Raw genomic sequence first — 20,069 nt, 5'->3', positions numbered from 1 at the left:
CCGATTCTTTAGATGGAACATATTAAAATAACAGCAGAGACCTAATCTTAATTCGCAATCTGGTATTTTAGAAATGACTACTTGAAGTAGTCATGCTATCTCTGATAAAGTTCAGCACTTCCCTTTGACATTGTATCCTTTAATTATTTTGGATTCATTGACTAAGACTTTGTTTTCCCTCTCGGATGAAAGAGCATTCTTCCAGTCTACATTCATTCACACGGACCTGCTGTGTAATAGAGATATTACTGGACAGTAATGCCTATTACGTTAGTGGACCCTTGAGATTTTTTCTTTAGTTTAAATCAGGGAGGGTGGCAGGAGCTTGTATTGTATCCAAACACCGTGAGAAACAGTGATCGCAGCTGAAAGCAAATGTGTTGACACACTCCCCTCGCTTCCTCTCTGCTTCCTCTCTGCTTCCTCTCATTCCTACCTTACAGTGAGAAGTCTTAGATGGGAACGCTTTGAATGATTTTCCTTGGAGACGATTTCTGTCTGAAGCCGTCATCGCACCCTGAAACATTTCTTTCCCTGTCATCTGTCAACTGCAAATCAGGAAATTGCAGTTTGCCTACACTGCGCCGACTATACCTTTCAACTGGTTTCTTTCACGTGCCTGTGTCGGATGCAGGCCTTTCATCGTGCCATTTTCCTCCTCTTCCTTGTGGGCACATGAAAAGGAGATTTTTGAATTTGCGTAAACATGCGTGCTAGAAGTCAAAGATGGGAAAGGTCAAGAGGACGTGACTCACACGCCGCAACAAAACCCGACAATATTTATATCCTAAACAAGCTTTGTACACATCTTGAATTGTTTGTATTCGTGTCAGTCCAGTTTGGCCACTACAGCAGGCTGTCAGTGTGAAGCACGGTGCCGGATCCAAACACGGTCCAGACACAGCAGAGAGAGCCTCGCCATGTGTCTTTACAGAGATAAAAATAACACTCGAGGACACAGCTTCACCACGGCAACGTTGACAGACCTATGAATTGCCAACAGATGTGCAGGCTGCTGTGGCTACAGTGACAAATAGATGCAGTGGGAGAAAACAAGAAATGCTTTGCACCAGTGCTGCACAGTGGGAAAGTGTCCTATGGCCTATTTCCTTACTTGCAGGCTACGTTTGTTCAGGCTCCATAATTTACTACCTAGCTTTAATGAAGATGTTCACACACACAGCTGACATACTCATTACTGGCTCAGTGGTGCGGTTTTGCACAAAGCTGAATACAACTTGACAGAACTAATTCTCATCATTTAGGAAGAAAATATTGTTTCCAAACACTTTTATGTTTTATTTATTCAACTGCAGTCTTGTTAGATAAACTAACACTACAAAAGCGGTTATTTTGAGTTTGTTAAATTTCGGTCAAGTTTTGCACTTGACAGAGGGTTTAACATTTTAACCAGTTAAATATTATATTCATATAGTAAGAAGCTGTCATCCATTAACCTGGTAGCTGAACAGTTTCCCATAAATGTAATGTTTTATTCCTACAGTAACCATATTAACTATATGCTCACTGGTCATTTTGTTAGGAACACCTGATCAACTGCCTGTTAATGCAAATATCTAATCAGCCAATCACACTGTAGCAGCTAAAAAAATACACATGGTCTTTATGACCTGCTGAAGTTCAAACTGAGCATCAGAATGAGAAAGAAATGTGATTTAAGTGATTTTGAATGTGGTATGGTTGCTGGTGTCAGACAGGCTGGTCACAATATTTCAGAAACTGCTGATTTACTGCAATTTGCACACACGAACATCTTACGGGTTTTACAGGGAAAGGTCAGAAGAAGAGCTATATGCTAAAAAAACAAAAAAACAAAAACAAAACCCACATACATTAATTTTCAAACATGTACAAAGAATATGATTTATTAAATAACTGAGGCAGAGGTAAATTTAAAAAAAGTAAATATTAAGATTGGAGACAAGGGCACCACATGCCCTGTCTTTTCCTCTACTTCCTCTGGTTTGGGATTCTAGAAATTGAGTTTCCAGACCTGCTGAGGGGATCCTGGTTACTTTAAATCCCATAATGCTTCAAACCCCCTAAACTGTCTTTAAAAACATGTTAAAAGGATGCAATACATAGTATGCTATCAAAGAGAAAAGGCAGTTTTTCCAGGTGTTTCGAGCACGGGTTTGATCTCTGAGAAGAACCCAAGGCCAAGACCAGAGAAGTAGAAATATTTCAGATACTTTTCCATTTAAAAGTAACACCATGTGTTCCACAAATCGAGATAACATTAAAAAAAAGATTCAAACTAGATGAAATGTTGCAATTAAAACAAACAGTTGGGAATGCATACATAATACAATCACTTTCAAAGCATGATTGCTGCTTCGTTCATGTATAAACATGAACCTTGAATCATTGTATTATGTGCATATGTTCGAGTTCCTCAGCTTGTAGTTCTTTTCCCATCATTCTTGAGTCCGATGACAGCATAGCATCTGGGAGACAACAGGGGGTCAAACAGTTGCACCAGTGCAGAGAATGACACGTCCTCCTGGCATACAAGGAAAAAAAAAAACAAAAACACACAACAGAGCTGATATAAAAATCTTGATTCTGCTCCCAGTTTGGGCTTTATTACAGCTGAAGGATGTTTCCTCTATAAAAGAATTCTCTATTGAATCCCCCGAGAAGAAATATCTGTGCAAGTGTTCACTCAGGTAGGCTCATGTTTATGTGCAAAACAAGTTTGTCTTCCTTGGCAGCTAAGCTGTTTAGCTGTAGAACTGTAGCCAACCCAGAGGTTGTATGCGCGCTGGAAATCTCTCTCTCTCTGTCATCATCTAGTGCTGACTAGGGTGTGTTCAGAAATTTCTCAGGCAGTCACCCCACAACCATGTTTGTACTCAGTCCATTTAAAAATCTTAAAGCAGGTGTTTGTAACTCATAGCCAAGGGGTCTTCAAAAATATCCGTTGTAAGTTCTAACACTGTGCTATCATGGACAGAAGTGCATATCTACAGATGGGGAGCATTTACACCAATAAAACAAGCATACTGTGTCGCTTACTCCCGCCCACCTTTTCTGAAAGTCTGATATGATTCATACACGATCAAGTGATCATGTCATCCTTCCACTTAGGGCGAGACCCTGAACAGGTCACCAGTTTGCTGCAGGCCTAACAAGGACAACCATTCACACTCACAGTCACACCAATACATGCAAACAAAGGGAGAACGTCCAAACAGCACACAGAAAGCCCCCGGCCAGACAGAGGATTCAGATCTTGGACCCTCTTGCTGTGAGGCATTTGGGAATTCCTCCCCTAAAATAGTATTTCTACAATAAACTTTTACCCGTGAACACTCTTTAGAGTTCTTATCTGGATTAAAAACCTGTGGCTGGGGGATTTTACAGGAAGGCCTGGTGGGTGGTGCTAGGTTTAGTCACAAACCAATGACGGACAAATTCAAATTCTGACCAGCCCCTATGCAAAATATGGGACTGAGCGGCTGATTAACACTGTCATCCATTAAACCATCACAAGCAAGAGCTTTGTTGCTGCTGTTGTTGTCTAAGGAGAGACAACCAGACCTCCCTCTGCCTGGCCACGTCCACGCAGGATTTCTTGGGTCTTCCGAATAGGACATGCCCAGAACACCACACATAGGAGACCTCCAGGACACATCTTGGTCAGATGCCTGTACCACCTTAACTGGTTCTGCTTCAAGTTGTTCTAAATGACTTAAAACCTCACCCCATTACTAAGGGAGAGACCCTCCACTCTTGCAAGGAAGCTGATTTCCACCACTTGTACCCATTATCTCATCCTTTCTGTCACTGACACCAGCTTATGGCCACAAGCGCTAGGAGCACGGGTCAACCAGGAAATCAACAGCTTCTCTTTTATTTTCAGCTCCGTCTTCACCACAACAGACCGGTACAGCTTCTGCATGACCCCAGCCACAGACTTTTCACGCTCCTGCCGTCCGGCAGGCAATTCGGGAGCATTCAGACTCGCACTAGCAGACACAGAGACAGTTTCTACCCACAAGCCATCAGGCTTTTGAACTGCTGACATTCTATACACACCATTACACACTCACTATAATTACAGGACTCTACACACTGGCACTTCAACAAATGCCACTTAAATGCTCATGCACAAGTTTTGCACAACCTGTAAATACCAACTTGTCTTAAATTCTCTAAATATTTAATACTTTTTTCCTCTCTTTTTTCTCTTTTATCATTATTATTACTGCTATTTTCTGTTATTTTCTTCTTAATATAACTGCAGACTTTCTATATGCTCATGTAAAGCTGAGGAGCTCGAGCCAAAGAATTTCATTATGGGTAAATGTGGCTACACTGTTTATCTGTACATGACAATAAAACTTGAAACTTGACTGCCGGTGCCACACCAGTTCATCTGTCAATGTCCTGCTACACTCTTCCCTCACAAGACCCCTGAGATACTTAAAACTCCTGCACTTGGGACAACAATCCACCACAACAAAGGGTGGGCAGTTCACCCTTTTCCGCCTGAGAACCATGGCCTCAGACTTGCAGGTGCTAATTCTAAACCCAGCCGTTTCACGCTCGGCTGCGCCGCCCCGGTGTGATTTCGATTTTCCACGCTGTCATACTCACCTCTATGAAAATGTTGCCATTTGTGCTTTTATCCAAAAATAATCTAACTGCCCACACTCTCTGGGTCAATCAGCCTCCATTCAGGCCCCTGTTCAGTCCTTTAAATTCGCTCTGTAAAGTGATCTGTAAATTCTCCCTTTCAGGCCGCCCGTCGTGCAACCCTCCTCCTCCCCATCTCTACATCATCCAAGTTTTCCAGGGCATCTCATCCAAAAGTGCTCAGCAGCCATCTGCTTACTCTGCTCCACAAGCAGTGTATGTGACTCCTGTGGGTCCAACCAATCTCCTACCATAATCTGGGAATCTGCTCCATGATGTCGCCTCTCATTTGAGTCTAAATTTGCATATTCATATTTTTTGTAATAAATCTCATTCTCTTCTTCCAGATGATCTCTCCTTACTGGAATATGTGCATCGTTGTTCTACTATCAGGGCCTGCAAATTCAGTGAAAACACATCAATTCAACACCTGATCTTTGTGTGCTTACATGATTGTTTAAGGCTGAACGTGCTTCTGCACACTTATCACCGCATGGATCACATTAACATCCATCCATCATCTCCTATTTTCCCCCCTTCCTCTGCTTGACCTCAAGGGAGATCCCCCAAACGCTGACCAGTGCACTTGATGTTACAGAGCTTGATTACGTCCCCCCCTTCTCATTTAAGGAGGTTCATCTGACATATAATCTCGCATAATCAGAACTTCAAAGCTTTTCGATCATACACATCTCATCGTTATGACTCAGACCAAAGATTAGCGTGTTGTGTTTGGCTGCCGGAACACGAGATGATAAATTGCAGGCTGGCTTCAATTTAGCCGACACCTATGTTACTGTCAATAACAAAGAGAGGTTTCCAGATTTCAGCTGACATTTCTGTGTGTTCACTTTCATCATCTGGGAAGTATATTTCATATCCCAATCAACAAGCTGAACAAGCGAATCATAAAGATGAGCCCAGACAGAAAATTGGAAAAATCCTCCAAAGCTGTGCTGTGAATGTTCTGAAGCACCATCAGAGTTGAATTCATTTAAGCAGGATTTGACAGTTTGATGACACCAAATATTTTTTTTACCTGTTCTTTCAGATAGCAGAGGCGATCGAGGAGAATCAGACCTTCGATACAGGGAGCAAGGGTCACCTTCAGCTGTAGAAAGAGGCCGACATGAGAGAAAGCACATGTGTATATCTTTTTTTTTTTTACTCTATTTGACACATATGCAAAACTTGTGTCTTCCAAGTAGTCCGCAATTCCCCAAAACCTATTTTACTGGTTTGTGTCATGAAAGAAAACTGGTATGCTGGCTGACATCACAATTAGTGGCCTCAGAAAAGAAGAGGGAAAAAAGTGGGTGGTTTTCTTCTCGTTCAGAGCAATCACTCTCTCATTATTTCCCCGTAGAATACAATGACCTCACTTAGTGGTCTGTAATTTTTTTTCTTTTTACAGGAAAAAAAAGATTTTTACACAAAAAAGGGTTTAAACATGTTGTTGGAATCTAAGGTGGGAATTAAATACTAGGATGCTCGACAGGGAGAGAACCAAGATGTATGGAAGACTTACCATGTTAAAAGCATGCATCTCATCCATTCGCACTCTGTATGTGTTGTGATAATCCTGGATGTCGCTGTCAGAGAGCTAAAGAGAGAGTGACGTGTTATATATGCAGGTAAAAGAGAGGAGAATGACAAAAAAAGTTGGAAGCAAGCTGTGAGGGAGATGTGAAGTGGGACAAGTGACAGAAAATAGCATGTTTTTAAAGAGCTGTGAGAAACATGGGACAGACAGACAGCGCGCCATCGCCCACTGTTACCCAGAGCAACCAGATGACTGACTTCTCAACAGTGTGAAAGATCCTATACTAAGATCCTATACTATACTATACGATACAACACACTCTATTGTTAACCTAAATCAACCTGTTAGGTTTTTACTTATATCCTGTCACATACATGCTGTTAGAATGATTGTTGCTCAAATTTTCAAATAATGAGGTCAGCATATGTGAAAGTAATCCCTGAGAGGCAAAAGCTCAGGCCTCATCTACACGCAGCCTATGATGTCGGCTTCACAAGTGGCTAAAGCTGTTGCTAGCATTTATATCTGTGGAGGCCGCACTGAGTGTGACGTGTAGTTAGATTCCTATGGAGCTGCACATTAGGTCACAGTGCAGTAGGTGCAGATGTATAATTCCACTGTCAGACAGTCTTTTTTTGTACTTATGGCTCTGTAAGATGTCAAAACATCTGGGCCTATCCAGCTGCTGATTGGCTGGTTGGGACTGGCCCCATGCAGCCAATCAGAAGACCAGCTGGATCAAAGGGAGGGTGGCCTTAAAGAGAGAGGAGCTTAAACAGCTGAGAATGAACTCAGGGACTACAACAAGGGTCAGTATAAAACAAATAAGGATAATTTTGAATTGTGAATTATGCAACGCTTCTCTGTTTGAGGTCATGAGTAAAAATATGGATTGGAAATGGTCCACTTACTGAGTCTAGCTCTAACCTAAATCTGTAGCTGAAAATGCAGAAGGACAGTGTGTTTATTTCTTTTCTTGTGTGTTTGTGGAAGGTGTAAAGATGAGTGTAATATTCTGCTCCCGACCTTTGATTCATCCAGTTCCAGTCTGCGCAGAGCTCGCCGAACGTAGTCCACAAATGACTTTGCTTTGGAGTAAACATTCCCAACTCGCTTTTCACTGTGGAACAAACATGTTTCTGCTCAGTGATGCACTCACACCTCAGCAAATGTTTCTAAGGATTAAACGATGAGGAATAGCTGGTGTTTGGGGAAGACTAATGGGTATTCAATGCTGATCTGATGAAGGTCAAAGGTCAGCAGGCAGGTTCTCTTTGATGGTGTCTGGAGTGATAATATTTTGATAAGAGTAAACTGAGGTCTGCAGCATTTCCTTCTATTGTTTGGCTTTGCCGGGCAGATACAATAAGTCACTAAAGATGTGCACTACACTGGCTGAAAGGCCTTACAGTATAGGGAATGGAGTGAGAATGGGCTGGGTTGTAAAGCAGCAGCTACTCTTTGGATAGCAAGGTGAATTAAGGACAAACTGAAGCTTGAAGGATGCCTGCATATTCTGCCTTAATTGCTACCAGATGGTGTTAAGAATTTCTATTTTTTACAGTATTTCTAGTAATGTAGAAAATGTACAAATGTTCATTAAAATACCAAAAATCCACAAGAAACACTAGAAAATTCACAAAGAAAAAAGGAGATGTGGAGTTTAGCAGGAATTTTTAACTTAAAATGCATAATCAAGAACCACTGCCAGTCTAAACATGTTTCTGTGTGCGTTATGACGCTGCCTTCTCATATATGTGCCCATATTTTGGTACCTTTATTTAAATTCTCTGTAGGCAACGGCTCACCTTTTTATTCCTAGTAGTTTTGTGGATCTAAGTAAGTCAGTTACGGCATGTATGTCCAGTTAGTCTCGCCACCACTTTGGTCGAAAGAGAAATAACTAAAAGCATCTGAAGTTTTATAGAAATGATTCTCAGAGTACAAATTTTAATGATTTTACTGGCTTTCTTTAGACTGTTTAATGGACTGCTATGAAATTTGGTACATTCACCTTCCCATCAGTATATATTGGAATGACTTTGATTGCATTAGCATTAGAGTCCCATCATCACTTTAATTGTCATTTTTGACCAACTACTGTTGTGTTTAGTGCTAACAGTAACTGTTACAATGCTAACTCTGTATAATAAGATGATAAGCATGGTAAACAGTATTTACTCTTGGACAATTTATTAAGTACACCAGTTCAAATGCTCTTTAACGCAAATATCTAATCAATCAAACAAGTTAATAATTCAACGACTTTAGGTTGAAGTTTAAACCAAGCATCATAATGGGGAAGGTGATTTTAGGGACTTTGAACATGGCATGGTGATGACCTCCTCTGAGATGGGATTTTCCCACACAACCATCTCTAGGGTTTACAGAGAATGGTCTGAAAAAGGAAAAATATCCAGTGAGCAGCAGTTCCCTGGGTGAAGATGTAGTTGATGCCAGACCTCAGAACAGAATGGCCAGGCTGCTTTTGGGTAACAATAACCCAGCTAGCCACTAATTAATACCAAGGTATGCAGACGAGCATGCCAACACATCAAACTTTGAAGCACATGAGCTACTGAGAAAACTTGGTCTGATGAGTCTGAATTGCTGCTGTGATATTTGAACAGTGAGGTCAGAATTAAGTGTAAACAACATGAAAGCATGGATCCATCTTCCTTCGTGTCAGCAGTTCAGTCTGGCATTGGTTTAATGGTGTGGGGGGGATACGTTCTTGGCACTTTTTGAGTCTCTTATTGCCAACTAAGCATCATTTAAATACCTAAGCCTAGCTGTGTATTGTTGCTGACCGTGTCCACAGCATACCTGCTTTCTGATGGCTGCTTACAACAGGATAGTATGCCATATCATAAAGCTCAAATCATCTTAAACTGTTTTTTGAACACAACTTTGAGTTCACTGTACTAAAATCGCCTCCACAGTCACCAGATCTCAAAACAATCGGAGCACCTTGAGATGTGGTGGACTAGAAGATTAATATCACACATGTATAGCCGACAAATCTGGAGCAACTGTGTGACACCATCGTGTCAACATGGGCCAAAATCTCTGAGGAATGTTTCCAGCTATGTTATGTGTTAGCGTAGACAGTATGAACATATAACATAGCTTATGTTAGCATTTAGATTAAAGCAGCATTGTCCTATGTAGGGGTCACGCTGCATGTAGTAGGGAATGTTCCTATTTTTTGGCAAATAATACCTGCAAGATCAGGAAACTGGTTTATTAATCAGATTTTTTTAATGTTTCCTGTACTGAAAACATCACTATAACACTGAAGGGTAATGATCTTTGAACATTTTCAGAACAAAACATTTGTAGCTGTGCTCTAGCCGCTAGAATTGCCATAGGTTACCTGCTTGGAAACAAAAGACTTTTTCCTGTCGGTTCAATTTCTGTCCACTAACTGATCTATATGTAAACTTCAAGCTCATTTGAACCCTCAAGTCTATTATTCATTAGGCCTGATACAACAATACACCCAAATCTGGCCAGGAATTGAGTACATATGGCTTTTGCTGGCAAGTCTTGGGTCATTTGTAACCTAAACAAGCCAGAGAAAGAAACCTTTCACTTCTGGTTCACAACAAATAAAACAAAACCTTTGGACTGCTATCAAAGCTTGACACCTGTTCTGTTCTCACTCATTCTAACCAAACATAGTTGATACTGTACACACTGACAGGGGGAAGGAAAAAAAAGGTCTTAAAAAATTACATGCATTTGCCCTGATTTCTCATACTCCACTAGAAATCCGCTGGTCCAGATGTGAATTCCTGTAGATTACCTTTTATAGGAGCTGTAGTGGTCCCTCAGAATAACATGAAGGACTGCTCGGTAGAACAGAGATTCCATCTGAATCTGCAGGGAAGGACAAAGCTGTTTATTTGAATTAACATAACTCAGCTTTTACAGTGAAAAACTTTTTTTTCCTTCACCAAACGTGTACAAATGGCCGACGAATATTTCTGACACTTTGCAAACTTAGTGCAACACTAGCAAGCAATCAAGCCTGTTTTTGGATTCAGAGTTCTGTTCCAGTCAGTAATCAATCTTTCCATGATTGCATTAATATTTATAAACATTCCATATTAATGGCAGCGGGTGTCATGTATCAGCTTTGGCCTGGAGCCTCCAAGCTCTGCATTTCAAATAAATACACTGTAGTCAATCACAGACTTAAAACAATAGCAGAATTAATGGGCTGATTGTTTGAATGCATGCCGGAGATCAGCAATGAAGATAATACGGTCCTGGGTGATTGTGAAAGCCCGTACTTGTGATTTGAAATCATTTGATGTATTTGTTTTGATGAGCGTAATGACAGTTTACAGAAAGAGCTTCCATTCTTTTGCAATGATGGCTATTTGTCTATGATATTGATTACAGTTAGTATGCACGCCTTACTTACCCCTTGGCCAAGTGCAACTCTTTCCAGTGCCTGTTTGAGACAAATGGGAAAGTGTTAAGACAAAGACTTTCCTGGAAAAAAAGTGAGCTGTAGGAGTAAAGAAAAAAAAACATTTCTGATGCTCTGGTTATACTAATGAGCCAAAACATTATGATCACCCTTGTCTAATATAGTCTTGGTCCTTTGTGTGCTGCCAGAACAGCAGATGGACTCTACAAGACTTCTGAGCCTATTGTCTAGTCCAGGGGTGGGGAACTCCAGGCTTCAAGGGCCGGTGTCCTGCAGGTTTTATATGTCACCCTGGGTCAACACACCTGAATCAAATGATTAGTTCATTACCAGGCCTCTGGAGAACTTCGAGACATGTTGAGAAGGTCATTTAGCCATATAAATCAGCTCTCTTGGATCAAGGACACCTCTAAAACCTACAGGACACCGGCCCTTTAGGCCTGGAGTTCCCCCACCCCTGGTCTAGTATATTAGGTACATAAGTATTTGAACAGTGGTACATTTTTGCTTCTGTAAAACGCCACATATTGAAGTTGAATTTGGTAGCTGCTCATGGGAACTCTCAATATTACAGATATGGAAAGATGTGTCAGCGCACATGAAGAATGCCATCGCTAGGGTGAAAAACAAAAGAGATCTATTGGAAAGATAGTGGAAACTCTTGGGTTGCCAGTTCAATTTTGCAGGTTCTTGGAAAGAAGGGATGCACCGGAAAGTTCAGCAACATGGATAACACAGACATTTACCCAAGGAAGGCAAGAAATTTCTTGATGATTGAAGAATTCTTGGTATTTCCTTGGTGAAGAAAAAAACTTTTACCTTGGGCCAGAATGAAAGGGCTGATGGTCCAAAGTATTAGTTTTCAAACTCTTTGCGAGCAAGCCACAACTACGGAGTATCTATGCAAAACAATCTTTGTCACCCAAAGAGTTCTCCCTTTTTGCTTTTCAGAATAACACTCTTTGACAGCCCGTGCCATTTGTAATCTATTGCAGAGTTGTCACCACTCAACAATACTTTGCCTCTGTTAACTTGTCAGCCTTTGGTATGAATCCAGTGCTCTTTTAAGGTAGGCCAAGTTTCTTTCAGAAGAGTTGTTTGGCTTCTGATTCTGAAACAGACCCTTGCAGTGCACATAGAACAGTTATATGTTTGCAATAACAATTCAATGGTTGTACAAAAATACCAAAGCACACCTGGATCAGGGCACACCCAGACTTGCCTCAATGTGCACACTATTGGGAAACCACTGACACAAAAAATACCAAAGTGTCTGTCAAAACCGCAGTGATGCGTTGGTGGATGTAGGATCTGGTGATGATGTTTTTTCTACGAACACATATCTGGACTGGTCACAGAGGAGAGAGACATGACCTTGATACGAGAAGATTTCTGGCTTCCAACTATAATCCTTGGGGAGTCTGTCTTTAAGCAACTGTGTGACGATTAATAAGTGGCTAATCAATGGACTCCCGGCCAAGGTGCTCAGATCTGCAGCATAAAAATAGGGCCACGATGGATGATGCTGTGCAAGCAGCCCCAGAGATTTGTAAGGCGAACAAATGTAATGTTCCTAAATATCCAATTCAGACAAGTGACCTCAATGCATCCGAGCATGCTGTTCAAGTGAATGTGTGTGTGTGTGTGTGTGTGTGTGTGTGTGTGTGTGTGTGTGTGTGTGTGTGTGTGTGTGTGTGGTGGTGGGGGGACAGTTTCTTCTGAGCCTGTGAAAATGGAAAGGCTTTATAACAAATGGGTGTAATTTGCCATGCAACGTTTTTTAAACCGCTTGTAATAAAGCTGCAGGTCTGCACTTCAATCACAGCTTCACTACTTCATTTCAAATCCACTGTGGTTGGTTACAGAAGCAAAATTATATACACTGGAAGCAACAGTATAAATACAGTTGACTGTATCCATCAGACCTCAGTATGCACCAAGGGTTATGAAAACATGAACAGTATGTGATTCATCCACTGACGGTCAGACTCTTGAGTTCATCAGTGTAAAGTTTTACTGTCAGCTAATAGTTTTTTTTGTTTGTTTGGGGGGCTTTTTGTATGCAGCCATGAAAAAAGAAAAAAAAAAAAAAAACACATGAGAAACTTACCAAACATGCTGACATCCTGGCATTTCTGCCACAAAAGCAGGATTGGTCACGGAGGTACTGACTCAGAGGGAAACCACACACACTCTGTAAACACTCTGTGAGAGGACACACAGGAATATGAGTCAACTGATTAATCAGTTTAGTTGACCAGTGGGATTTTTCATGCTGTTTTCATCTATTTCAAATATTTGCAAGAGAAACATCAAGATAGCAAAAGTACCGAACTTTTTTTGTTGTTTTTTGCAGTGATTGCCTTAGAACATCCCAGGGGAGTGGATTCAAATGACCTATTAGTTAGTGTTAAATTAAATCCGAAGACACAGCCAGCAGGAATTTAGTTTAGCTTAGCACAAAAGATAAACCTTGGGGAAAGCAAGCCTAGCCTAAAAATAACATTGATTCAATCCTGAGGTTTTGTACAGTTTAGCAAATTTCACCTAGCGTAATTATTTTGCTTTATAGATGCTGATAGAGTGTTTCGTTACCTTTGAGGAGCTAAGACCATTAGCCTCCTAATTTTTAATCATTTTGTGCTAAGCTAATCTAACTCTCAGCAGAAAATCACCCAAAAGAACTTCAAACTTCTCTTTTAATGCAAGCAAATTCATATGTTACCCCCTAAATAGTCAGTACGGCTAACCTCTAATTATTGTGTGGAAAAATAGCAATTTGAGCCCCATTTTTCTAACCGCAGGAGTTCTTAGTACTCAAAAACCCTGATTCCCAGTGGGAGGGTGGCGAGTGTTGACAGCATGCCATCCTTTTCATGTCCCTTTAAAAAGGTTGGAAGACTGAGGCCAAGGCACAGCGAATCCAGTGGGAGTACAGTCAAAGGAAGCACTAATAACATGTGCAGCTGTGGATGGTCAGGCTCTCACAAACTGCTCTGGACACGGGGGCATATTAGCAGTCAGGTTAGCTTCACGTCTGCCTGGCACATGGCCGCCAACACAGGCCCTTAGAAGCAACTGAAGTGGACGAGGCTTTGTGACATCTGAAGGGTGGATTTCAGTACATTATGTGCACAGAGCTGTTTATAGTAGCTTTGCTTGTGTTGGTCACAGAGCTCGTTCTGAAGTGGTCAGATAAATATTTCTGATATTCTAGTGCGTGACCGGACATGTACACTCAAAAGCTGTACTCGTCTTGGAGTCGTTTTTGCTGTTGTGAGTATATAGAAAGTTTACAGTACTAGATGTGGATGCTGCACTTCAGGAAATCCTTGAATTCTAAATGAGCCGATCACATAAATGTATAACGTCCTTCTCCAACGAAGCTTTCAGGCCTTTGGATCCTTTTTTGGGCTGAAGCAGGCCACCACAGGAGCTGGCCTGCAGCCCAGACTGCACTGTAAGGCCAACAGGGGAGTGAAACTGTGCGTGTGTGAGCGAACGCCTTTGTTCCTTTCCTTAAATGATCGAGAAACAAGTGTGGAAAAGAGTGTTTTCAATCAGCTGTCATGATAGCATTTTCCACTCTCAAGTGTCGAGGGTCGCACTGTTAACAAGAGATGACGTGGTGCTGTATCGACAGCAGCGAGGCCTCTTTTCCTGCAGACGTGCAGAGGCTACAGACAAAGCACGAGGACACATGTAGACAATTTCATACCTCATAAACTCTGGAGTGGAGGAATATATGAGACAGGGATGATATCAGCCTGCATTCTGGCACCTGCGTTGCCGTCAAGCTAGGGCAGCAGCAGACAATGATAAACAGCCTCTACGGTGTGAAACTCGGGGCTAACTACGACACCGTAAACACAGAATACTTCACGCTGGCTGCAGAATCAATTCCTTCTAATAGATTCTGTTTTTAAATACAAGGGTCAAATATTCTCATTTTCAGCAGCCTTCAACAGCCATTTTAAATCCATAAATCCAGTCTAATGACTGTAACAGTAGGCGTCAGAGCTTAACTCAATCTCCAGAAGGGTAACTAGGCCGAGTCTCAGAATTCTCAGTGTAATATTGGACTTGTTTACTAAAAAGTAGGAATATGCACTAATCAGCCACAACATTGCAGTGTGGCTGGGCATGTCCCAGCTATGGAAAATTAAATGAATAGTTAGCTCAGACATGACACGGAGGACTCTTGGATCCAATCTGCAAATGTCATACAGTGGGGCAAAAAAGTATTTAGTCAGCCACCGATTGTGCAAGTTCCCCCACCTAAAATGATGACAGAGGTCAGTAATTTGCACCAGAGGTACACTTCAACTGTGAGAGACAGAATGTGAAAAAAAAATCCATGAATTCACATGGTAGGATTTGTAAAGAATTTATTCGTAAATCAGGGTGGAAAATAAGTATTTGGTCACCTCAAACAAGGAAAATCTCTGGCTCTCACAGACCTGTAACGTCTTCTGTAAGAAGCTTTTCTGTCCCCCACTCGTTACCTGTATGAATGGCACCTGTTTGAACTCATCATCTGTATAAAAGACACCTGTCCACAGCCTCAAACAGTTAGACTCCAAACTCCGCCATGGCCAAGACCAAAGAGCTTTCGAAGGACACCAGGAAAAGTATTGTAGACCTGCACCAGGCTGGGAAGAGTGAATCTACAATAGGCAAGTAGCTTGGTGTGAAAAAATCAACTGTGGGAGCAATCATCAGAAAATGGAAGACATACAAGACCACTGATAATCTCCCTCGATCTGGGGCTCCACGCAAGATCTCATCCCGTGGGGTCAAAATGATCATGAGAACGGTGAGCAAAGATCCCAGAACCACACGGGGGGACCTGGTGAATGACCTGCAGAGAGCTGGGACCAAAGTAACAAAGGTCACCATCAGTAACACACTACAACGGCAGGGAATCAAATCCCGCAGTGCCAGACGTGTTCCGCTGCTGAAGCCAGTGCATGTCCAGGCCCATCTGAAGTTTGCCAGAGAGCACATGGATGATACAGCAGAGGATTGGGAGAATGTCATGTGGTCAGATGAAACCAAAGTAGAACTTTTTGGTATAAACTCAACTCGTCGTGTTTGGAGGAAGAAGAATACTGAGTTGCATCCCAAGAACACCATACCTACTGTGAAGCATGGGGGTGGAAACATCATGCTATGGGGCTGTTTTTCTGCCAAGGGGACAGGACGACTGATCCGTGTTAAGGACAGAATGAATGGGGCCATGTATCGTGAGATTTTGAGCCAAAACCTCCTTCCATCAGTGAGAACTTTGAAGATGAAACGAGGCTGGGTCTTCCAACATGACAATGATCCAAAACACACCGCCCGGGCAACAAAGGAGTGGCTCCGTAAGAAGCATTTGAAAGTCCTGGAGTGGCCTAGCCAGTCTCCAGACCTCAACCCCATAGAAAATCTGTGGCGGGAGTTGAAAGTCCGTGTTGCTCGGCGACAGCCCCAAAACATCACTGCTCTCGAGAAGATCTGCATGGAGGAATGGGCCAAAATACCAGCTACTGTGTGTGCAAACCTGGTAAAGACCTATAGTAAACGTTTGACCTCTGTTATTGCCAACAAAGGTTATGTTACAAAGTATTGAGTTGTATTTTTGTTATTGACCAAATACTTATTTTCCACCCTGATTTACGAATAAATTCTTTACAAATCCTACCATGTGGATTCATGGATTTTTTTTTTTCACATTCTGTCTCTCACAGTTGAAGTGTACCTCTGGTGCAAATTACTGACCTCTGTCATCATTTTAGGTGGGGGAACTTGCACAATCGGTGGCTGACTAAATACTTTTTTGCCCCACTGTATAAAGCACACCATTCAACCTGACTGAGTCTACCTACAGTTGCTGCAAAGGTGCTGTAGCCCATATGCCTCAAGGTTTGACTTGTTGTATTTTTAGAGATGCTCTTCTGCATACTTTGGTTTTTACGAGTGGCTAATTTAGTTATTTTTCTATCAGCCCAAAACAGCCTGGCCATTCTCCCCTGACAAATCATTTTTGCCCAGCCAGCTGCTGCTCATTGGATATCTTCTACTGCTCTGACCATTCTCTGTAAACCCTAAAGATCTCTACATGGGAAAAATACAGAGGATAATCCTTCTCTGACTATAGTGGTTCACACTGAACCTTACAGGACTGAATCCAGCACCACTGCACTGACTGGGACTTGGAAGATTCAAGGCTTGATCTAAGCAGTCTCCACCCCACAGCCCACAGGACCCAAAGACTCAGCTGCCAAAGCCCTGGTGACAGACACCGCAGAACATCACAGATCTGTGTCTACGGGTCAGTGCTCACAAGCGGGACCAACACAATATCTGGCAGGTGGTTTTAATGTTGTGGTGGCTCGGTTTAAGTGTTTATGTGACTCTTTGTGGGAATATAAGATTACATTTCTGATAAGAGCAGATTGATGAAGTGCAGGTGTCTGAGATTGGACTATGGGAGAAGTGTCAGTGAAAATAAGGAGGGAGAGAAATAGACATAAACAGCACATGAGAAACCACAGGCTGTGTGTGTGTGTACAGTTACAGTTTTTCAACTCAAACAGAGACAGATAGAAACACACCTCCTGACTCCTGGAAGCGATTTACACCTCTAATTGTGTGTGTGTGTGTGTGTGTGTGTGTGTGTGTGTGTGTGTGTGTGTGTGTGTGTGTTTGTTTGTTTACTCTGTCCGGCATGGTCAAACTCCTCAGACAGCAGGTGATAGCAGCAGCCCACACTGCAGACTGCGGCTAGCTCCGGTTTAGCCACAAACATCCTCAGCGTGCTGGGAGCCAAGTCGCCACAAGTGTGCAGGCCAACCATGACTGCATCCTGGGTTTTGGACAAATCACACAGAGATGGGAGAGAACAGAAAAGGAGGTGGAAGCAAGTAGGGGGAGTAGTAGAGATCGATGGTAAAATTTATTGATGATGACGCGCTGCAGATTTGGCACCGCAGTCACATCCCAGACTCACTCCAGTAATGCAAACTCCAGCTGCTGTGACACACTTGTAATTCTAGGAGTTGCTATGGGAATCAAGCTATGCTACTATGCTCTACAGCTGGCTGAATATATAAGAAGCTTTTCTTTTTTTACTTATATTATTAAACATTTACTTTTGGCTTTGGGTTTGCTCACCTCCAGCTCATTGATGAGGTCTCGGAGCTCTGTTTCTGCAGTAACGTAAGATGTGAGAGGTGAAAACACGGCTCCAGTGCTGTCTGCCCTGCTCTGAGCTTTCCTCTCCAGGTTCTCTCTCTTCCTCCTCTCTCTCTCCTCAGCACTGAGTTGACTTGGGGGAACTCTGGGGGAAGCAGGCTGTATTACATCCACGGATAAAGCACTCAGGAAGAGCTCGTCTGTTTCTAGGTTTTGCTCTGAACGTCCTTCCACTGTGGGGTTGATGTCTGATGAGCTTGTTAACACCCTCTCCTCCTCTTGTGACCGAATTCTTGGCCCATTACCAGAGAAAACATCTTCGTCTCCATTCAGCCCAGTTTTTCTTTCTATTAACTCCTCCTGAGGAGAATGTGTGGCCTCTGATTGCGTCCTTGCTGCTTTGGTGTGTTTCTGGTATGCTTTCGAGAACTTCTTTAGCTTCCTGTTCCTCTCCTGAGCACCGTGGGTGTTGGTGCTAGAGGAGTCAATGCCATACACCCGAAGGGCATACTGAAGAGAGAGGAAGGAGCTCAAGTAGCCCTTCCCTGAGCCTACATCTATCACCTGCATGTCAAGTTAAAAAACAAAAACAGTACATGTTAAGAGCTGTTCAGTGGTTTTTACAGATTTCTTTTTTACAGTATATACCTTTAGGATATTGCCTGTACCTATAAAAATGTTGCCCTACCTGATTAACCCCACAGTGCTGAGCCAGGCAGGCCACCACCTCAGACATGGACTGGACTTCATGGGATTTCTTAGAAGTCATAAACTCATCTGACTCAAAAGCAGCCACTATATTAAAAAAAAAAGGTCAGTGGAAAGAAATGTCACAGTTTCCCCAAAATTGACACCACATAGGTTCAAAAATTATGGTTGTGATTTGAACAGGACAATCCTGGATTGCTTCCTGTTCTCAGTGGGAAACAATCCTTCCCTACCTGTCTCCTCTGGAGTACCAGAGTCGGACTTCATGTCCCTGAGGTCCTGCAGTAGATTCTCCCGGCTCATGCAGAGTCCAAGGCTGGGAAGAGAGTGCTCTTTAGCTGCCTGCACAAGTTCCTGGGTGCCAACCAGTCGCTTTGTATCATTGCAAAACCCAAATGTGGTGCTGGGCTGCTCTGTTTAGGGAGACAGATATGGGATATCTGTAACATAAAGTCCACATAGAATATACTTTAAAATTCACAGTTTCGGTCCATGTATAAATAGTTTTGCTTTTATGCCTTGATAATTTATATTAATTTATAAATACTGGGGATCAAATCTTTAATAAGCTGATACTAACATAGATTTTGGTCCAGAACATCTGCAGTCCCTTTTCAGATGCGATATGATCCACACACATTTGGGCTGATAATTACCTTGTTTCAAAAGTAACTAACAACTTCAAGTCTAAGTAAAATCAACACTTTAAAAATATATATATCATTAGTATTAGGTTACTCCTTGTTCCTAAACATGGAAGAATGTTTCCAAAAGTTTATTTATTTATTTTATTTTTTGCCATCCATAAGTCAATGTTTGGGGTTGTTATCTCAAATTTTTTTAAGAAATTAGGTCTCTCTGACATTTTTCCAGGAAACAAGCTTCCATATTAGACAATAAAAGAAAAGAAAAGAAAAGAAAAGCCCTTCGCTCTCTTGTTTGGTTGGAACTAGCTTACCACTTTGCCTGTGCTGTGGCTCCCTCTGCTGGTGATTACCGGAACCTACAGCTGACAGGACGTCCTCCGGTGATACGGCCACGAACCGTTTCCACACGTCGTGAGTGTAAAACTCCACTGTGTGGGCATTAGCAATATTAAGAGTTATAGATAGAAACCGAGTGACTTCGTCTATCCGTTGCTGAATTTCTGTGAGGCTGCATGAGGAGGATTTCATGTTAATTAATAAAACGAAGAGGAGCTGGGCAAGCACGCAAACGTCCCACTTCTGGTGTACGCCTAGACATTGGCAGTAGAAAAAACGGTTCGATGAATTTACTGATCTGTTTTTTATTTTTCAATAATATAAGCTTTACATACATACAAGGCGAGTTTACACAGTGTAACAGGGCGTTTACACTTCATCAAAAACCAACATACTTGGAAGTCCGACAAGAAAAAAATAATAAAACTCACGTTGTTATTGATAAGTTGTTCAAAAACTATTAAAAAAAATTTAACTGAAGCCTCCTTTTATACCTGTTCACTACAGCATGAATTTATAACAAGGAATTTCAACAAGGAACATTTCGAAATAG

General features: G+C 42.0%; 1 protein-coding gene across 1 annotated transcript; it reads right to left on the bottom strand.

The window, feature by feature from the left end:
• Positions 1–1,731: 1,731 nt before the first annotated feature.
• On the bottom strand, positions 1,732–19,996 carry mettl25 (methyltransferase like 25). Its single transcript, XM_085386576.1, has 12 exons — positions 19,492–19,996; positions 18,767–18,946; positions 18,514–18,620; positions 17,805–18,389; positions 17,349–17,496; positions 12,757–12,851; positions 10,638–10,667; positions 10,014–10,087; positions 7,232–7,325; positions 6,191–6,265; positions 5,702–5,773; positions 1,732–2,524 (listed from the first exon to the last, which is right to left on the bottom strand). Exons 1-12 carry the CDS (start codon positions 19,706–19,708, stop codon positions 2,417–2,419), a joined length of 1,785 nt encoding a protein of 594 aa, XP_085242702.1. The 5' UTR covers positions 19,709–19,996; the 3' UTR covers positions 1,732–2,416.
• Between the last annotated feature and the right edge of the window lie 73 nt (positions 19,997–20,069).

Source organism: Rhamphochromis longiceps, linkage group LG17 (genome assembly GCF_057381845.1).
Source record: "Rhamphochromis longiceps isolate RC_006_pf linkage group LG17, R_longiceps_female_GT1.1, whole genome shotgun sequence".
NCBI classification, from domain to species: Eukaryota; Metazoa; Chordata; class Actinopteri; order Cichliformes; family Cichlidae; genus Rhamphochromis; species Rhamphochromis longiceps.
This window is presented reverse-complemented; position numbering and strand designations above follow the sequence as displayed.